Source organism: Corylus avellana, chromosome ca2, assembly GCF_901000735.1.
Source record: "Corylus avellana chromosome ca2, CavTom2PMs-1.0".
Classification (NCBI taxonomy): domain Eukaryota; kingdom Viridiplantae; phylum Streptophyta; class Magnoliopsida; order Fagales; family Betulaceae; genus Corylus; species Corylus avellana.
In genome coordinates this window covers 19,608,170-19,614,987 of record NC_081542.1, presented here as the reverse complement: position 1 = coordinate 19,614,987, position 6,818 = coordinate 19,608,170, and the positions used below count along the sequence as shown (strand labels likewise).

General features: G+C 35.6%; 1 protein-coding gene across 3 annotated transcripts; it reads left to right on the top strand.

Annotated features, from left to right (window-relative positions):
* Positions 1 to 4,831, top strand: LOC132171519 (ankyrin repeat-containing protein ITN1-like; the record flags this gene model as incomplete). Of its 3 annotated transcripts, none has more annotated exon segments than XM_059582852.1 (6): positions 1 to 31; positions 143 to 625; positions 993 to 1,490; positions 1,963 to 2,112; positions 3,357 to 3,799; positions 3,968 to 4,831. In XM_059582852.1, coding segments are annotated over 5 exon segments (2,181 nt in total). In that variant the 3' UTR covers positions 4,589 to 4,831.
* Between the last annotated feature and the right edge of the window lie 1,987 nt (positions 4,832 to 6,818).

Below are 6,818 nucleotides of genomic sequence, written 5' to 3'. Positions count from 1 at the left end.
TGTTCACAAAGATATACCAACTTTTTAAGTTGTCAGTACTCTTCATCTACTCATGACCTAATTAGGAATTCTATATATATAATCACACTGATTATGTATTATTAATTATTTATTTATTTTCTTTCTCATTTTATTTCCATAGAACCAAGAAAAAAAATGGAAGAAGGTGGTATCAACAAGCCTCAAAAAAGAAGACAAAAGGCAAAGGTGACACTAGCAAGGAGTGAGACATTTCCATCAACAAGTAATCCTCAAAGAGCTTCTTCTGGACAAGCTATCAATCAACAAGAATCCTCTTCCATTCCATCATTTCCTACACACTTGGATCAGGGAGCATCTTTTATTCAACAACAACCATATGTGTCAAACTTGGAATCTGATAGTTTAACAAATCGCAGACGAGTAGCTAATGCAGGAGATGCTAGCCTTGAGGCTCTTGGGGCGCTTCTCGTTAAAATTCAGCCTTCTTTAAGCTCTCTTTTACAAGATTTGGCAAACTGGGACGCAGCTAGGTCTTTACCGGCGCCAAACTTTGACGAACCCCAAGAAACTTGCTCACTTGCAAAGACATCACAAGAAGAACTGGAGCAGATAGTGTCAGAGGAGCCAATCCCTACTGATTGGAGTAAGTGCTCGATCAGTACTCTTTCTCTCTAGTCATATGGAAAACTGTTACGATAACGAATGCTTTTGTTCCACCTTGCAAAAACTCCATTTTGAAATGGACCAAAATGTTCAGTTAAGCACCTTTTGTATGCCAAGAAAGAACCCAAAATAATAATAACAATAACTAAACAAAACATCAATCATAAAGACGCATGCACACACACAAAAGAGAAGAATAAGAAAATTTCACTCGCTGCAAATACGTAAAGTTAGACGATTCCCTATAAGATAAATATTTACTTCTTCCAAAATCTTAATTAGCATCCAAGGGGCATGATTTATCACCACATGTTGTAATTGTAATTAATACGTCTGGCTTTAAAAAGAAAAGAATTCAGGGGAAAGAAGATTAGATGAATACCGTGAGATCGGTCGTCCCCTCCTTGAAGCTGCCTATAAAGGTGATTGGCCGACTGCTAAAGCTTTTCTTGAGGAACACGGCCAAGACTTTGTTCGACATCCCATAACAAGAGAGCAAGGGACAGCACTTCACAATGCGGTAGTTGCAAAACACACCACTTTTGTAGAAGAATTGGTGAATTTAATGACTTCGGATGACTTGAAACTGCAAACCATACAAGGACTCACGGCCCTTCACTTTGCTGCTCAAACAAGAGTCGTGAGAATTGCTAAGGAGATGGTGAAAAAGAACGAGGAACTGCCATTTATACATGATTTCACTGGAATGATACCACTTCAAATTGCAGCTTATCAAGGAGATAGAAACATGGTCGATTATCTATTCTCTGTGACATCTTTTACACCGTTGACTACTTATCAACGCATTGATCTCCTTCTTGGTACTATTTCCGCTGGTTTTTACGGTATGTCCTTTGTTTTACTATTTTTTTTTCCTTTCTTTGAGTGACTATGTTTTACTAATTCAGTGTTTGAGACATTCAATTTAACATGCCATTATCTTTGCTTCATGTCCTTAATTATTTAATGAGATGCACGTGGTTTCATTCTCTTAGATATATATTTCTTGTTCATTTTTTAAAAGAATTTCCCCATCTCTTATACTGAAATGAACACTAGATGAGAAAAAAATGAAACCAAACATTTCTTTTATTTAATTGGACTATGTTATAGCAATTTCACAGGACTGATCGTACTCTACGTTGTTGCATAACTTTCGGAATGATTTTTATACAGTAAGACAAGTTACCACTTCTCGATCTATTGCAATGTTAATAATTAGCTATACCAGATTTTATGGATTTTCGCACCAACCTTCTTGCAATAATCAGAGGGGTTTTTTTTTTAAAAAAAATTTAATTTAATTTTTATGGACAGATATAGCATTGAAAATTCTGGAAAGTGATACGAACTTAGTAACTGCCGACACTGCATGTGGGTGGATAGCTTTGGAACAGTTGGCCAAAAAGCCTTATGCAATCGGCAGCAAAAGTCAGCTACCATTCTGGAAAGGATGCTTAAATTCCTGTTAGTTTACCTCCAACCCAAACTTCTTTAATTGCAGATATAGATGCCACATTTTCCAAGTCGTTTTCATTACACTAATCAAAACTTGTTGATGACAATTTTGCTCATCTTGGCATGTGAAAATACTCTTATTTTATTTGATCAAATCTTTAGGTGATATTTACTTTTAAACTATTGAAAATTCTGATAAGTTATATTTTTTGTTTGATATGTCAAAATCTATTGTAATACTTGTAATCGTTTCTTTAATACACACAGGGGTAGTGTTTTTATTTCTTTTTTCTTTTTTTTTGGCGAATGCTAGCATTGCTTTCAAGTTACATTCAAAGGATATAAGAGTTTTGAAGTGCCCCCATTATGCAAAGATAAAGACATATCCTAAGAAGTCAATAATTAGCACACAAGTAAAGTTGTATATGAACAGAGTTTAGCTTGAACAAAAATTCAAGCTTGTTTATTAAACGAGTCAAGCTCATAAAACTCAGCTTAACTCGTATAAATTTGTATCAATTTATTTTTACTATTTTTAATTTTTAATTTTGTAACAAGAACATGTTAAGCATTTAAAAAGATGAAAAACAAATTCTCTTGATAATGTAATAGATATAGGTTAAATTACTGTAATTGTGAATCTTGAATACAGATATGTGAATTTGTGTGTATATGAGTGGGTTTGAGTGTATGTATATGTGTGTGAGTGTGTGTGTGAGAGATAGAGAGAGAGAGAGAGAGATGAATGCAATATATATACTATAACATATACTTAAAGACTAGAGATTATATCTTTTAGGATTCAAGTTAATTTATCTAACTACTCAAATAATAATCTTAATAATAATTAAGTAACTAATAATTATTATGAATTTAAGAAAAAAATTAAACAATCACAACATTTACTTTATATATGGAAAGAATATGTTAATTGGTTAGCTCATGAACAAGCCTGTGTTCATTCGAAAGATAAATGAAGTAAGTTTAAATAAATTATCTAGCTTGATGATAAGCTCGAGCATGGCTTGTTTCAAAAAAGATTAAACAGAGCCTCAATACATTTAATACTCGACTTGATTACAACCCTAGATACAAGTAGCCACATTTAATTTCTTAAGTTATACTTTTTTTTTTTTTATTTTATAGAACTCTCAATATCATTTCTCATTGTCGATATTGGTAAAATAATTATATAGATTATTACTACTAAACCATCTCTAATTTCTGATTATTTTTTTTTTTCTCAATCATAGGGTTCAAAGGGATTTGTAACAAAGCATTAATGCAGACATTAGCCCATCAATTAGTTGAACGCCTTTGGAAAATGGTTGGAACAATGCCAGACAAACATCTCTTATCAAACTATTTTCACAATCATATCAATTTACTCTTCGAAGCAGCAGAAGTAGGAAACATTGAATTTCTTAGTATAGTTATACGCTCTTATCCAGACCTAATATGGCAACTAGGCGGAGATAACATGACTCTATTTCATACTGCTATTTTCTATCGGCAAGAGAATGTGTTCAGTCTAATATATGAGATAGGCATTATGAAGGATAACATTGCAATGATCATTAATCCCCAAAATGGTGAGAACATGCTTCACTTGGCAGGAAAATTGCCTCCTTTAGATCGACTGAATATCATATCAGGAGCAGCTCTTCAAATGCAACGAGAGTTGTTGTGGTTTAAGGTAAGTGTATATATGTGTGTGTGTGTGTGTGCGCGCGCTCTTGTGTATGTGTGAGAGCTCGGCTAGTATTTAGCTATCACTCACACACATATGTATATATTTTCTTTTGGTGCCATATATACTGGTTGAGCTGTCACCTGACGATTTATATCTCGTTCACTATAGGAGATAGAGAAGATTGTGCAACCTTCATATGTTAACAAGAAGAACTCTTTTGGAGACACACCAAGGGACATATTTATAAAGTCGCATAAAGAATTGCAGGAAAATGGTGAAAAATGGATGAAGGACACAGCAAACTATTGCATGCTTGTTGCAACATTGATTGCCACTGTGGTTTTTGCTGCAGCCTTTACTGTACCAGGTGGCAATAATCAAGAATCAGGCATTCCTATTTTTTTAAGAAGCAACTGGTTTATGGTATTCTTTGTATCGGATGCAATAGCACTATTCTCTTCTTCGACTTCAATAGTAATTTTTTTGTCAATTCTCACATCGCGTTACACAGAAAGGGATTTCTTCAAGTCATTACCAACAAAGTTGGCGTTTGGACTTGCCACACTCTTCATCTCTATAGCGGGCATGGTCGTAGCCTTCAGTGCAACTTGCTTTTTGGTATATAACAGCAAAATTACATGGGCTCCAGTTGTTATCATCGCTGCAGCTAGTATCCCAGTTACTTTCTTTTTTCTTCTACATTATACACTTTGGGCTGATACATTCATCTCAACTTTCTCAACGTTCAGGTCTAGATTTTTTTTTCGGCCATTTAATCATAGACTTTTCTAATGGAATATGCCGACTGGGTAATTGTTCAGTAGAAAATATTCAGTGCAAGTGAAGCGACAAGGAAGGAACATTCATTGAACAAGCTGGAAGGCCCAGGAAAGAATTGGGCAAATCAAGGCTTTGGGTCGATGTACGTTTATCTGAACTATTTTTATCATAACTTTTTACGGACTTTGATGTTATATATATATATATATATATATATATATATATATATATATACACACGCATTGTTTTTTCTTTTTGGTGAAACTGGCCTAGAGTTGTGTTGATTGTAAATCAAGCCGCCATTTATTATGGACTTTGGTTTATGAAAGGATTCAATTAACCGCACTTTCTTCAAATACGGATTTGTTTTGACTTCCAGTAATGATATAAAGTGGATTGTAGCCTTTTCAAACGCTGATGCCACTTTTTACAATCACAATAAATTTGAGATTATCATTATTAAATTTTAATTAATTCATGATTTTGAAACATATCACATTTCAGAAAAGACTTAAAGCACTTAGCCCTTTTATATCATCACTGCTGACCGATAAAGCGATTCTCCCTACTGACTCTGTTAGATTTTTTTGTTCTTTTATTTTATTTTCATGTTTGTATATTTTTGCTTTCCATTTCTCATAAGGTTTATTGAATATTTTTTATTTATAAATACAGGCTCCATGTCGAAGGCAATTCCACAACTATCGTCAAAATGACCATTTGTATACCACGAATATTGCGAACAATATTTTAATTGATGTGTGGAGCATTTGATTTCACATTAATTCATCCGTCACGATAACATAATCTTATCCTTTCGTCTATATATATATATTTTGAAAAGGGCTTTTGTATATATATATATATATATATATATATATATATATATATATATAAATAGGACCTGGCTTACCTGCGGTAGGCGACACTACAGCATATCTGGTCTAACGGCTAGGATTTATTCTATGGGTTTTTTAATCCTTAGAAAAAAAAAAAAAAGTCTGGCCGTGAATTTGTTTATTAATTTATTTATTTTTTATTATTATTTTTTGGCTCGTTGAAGCAAAAAAAGGAATTCTCCTAATCATAGCTAGCAAACAAAGGAATTCTCCCAATAGAAAGGGTCAAAAATTATATGGCATTGTACGTTTCTGTCAAACACTTTTTCCAGTCCATCTCTGCTGGCACTACCAACAACATACGATCCCCAAGTACAGCCCGACAACGCCTAAAGCCGTCACGCTCGCTCATCTTCTCTCTATGGCAATGGCAACTATGGCTTTCTTCCTTTTCTTCGTCTTCTTCACTGTGGCGCGCTTCAACGATTGGGAGTTCACGGCCAGCATGGAGTCGTTTTGGGTCCCAAAAATTTGTGGGTGATAAAGCGTAGAATTCAAAAGATTTCAAACTATTACATACATATATGCACGCAAACAGATGATCACCATATATAAAAACATGCATTTGTGGTCACACATACAGGATGATAGGATCCCTGACTTGCTCATTTAACTACAATAATTCAAGTTCCCATGATTTATATCAATATCGCTGCACATGACCACTTCAAGCTGTCTAAAATTTTTTGGTGAAGAGTAGTATTTTTTATCCCTTTTTGTTGTTGTTACTATCTGTTAGGGTTATTCCACATCACCTTCAATCTCACGCTCGCAGAGAGAGAGGCTCTAACCTCTCTCTAGAATTTTTTTATCAACCTTCGTTTTTTTCTTCCATCTCCTTGGTGAGAGCAGCCACCTCCTTAGTGAGGTTTTTCTGGGGAGGAGATATGGAGTTTTTCTCCATTCTCCTCCCTCTTCTCTGTCTTTATTTCCTGTTTTTGGTGTTTTCTTTTGTTGTTTTTGTTGTTGTGCAGTCCGACCAGACTAGGAGCTCCGGCCTCCTTCATCCTCTTCGATCAGCCTCCGTTCTGTTGCCGTCTGTTCACCACTGTACAGCGCCGCCCGCCTCCTCAAAACTGATTGGGTTTTTAGATCTAGTTTTGAGAAAAACTAGATCTAGCCTCTTCGGTCAGTTTTCCACCAACACGCGTCATCTCACCTTGTTTCTCGGCCTTTCAACTTCCCAACGCCACCTCCTCCGGCAGATCCGACCACCACACGTCGGCGCGTGGATCTCACGCGTCGGCGCGTGGATCTCACGCGCCGGCGCGTCAGCGCCACGCGCCTGTCAGTGCTCGCCTTTCTCCGTTCCCCGGCCGTTGTTACTGTTTTCTGGTCTTTTT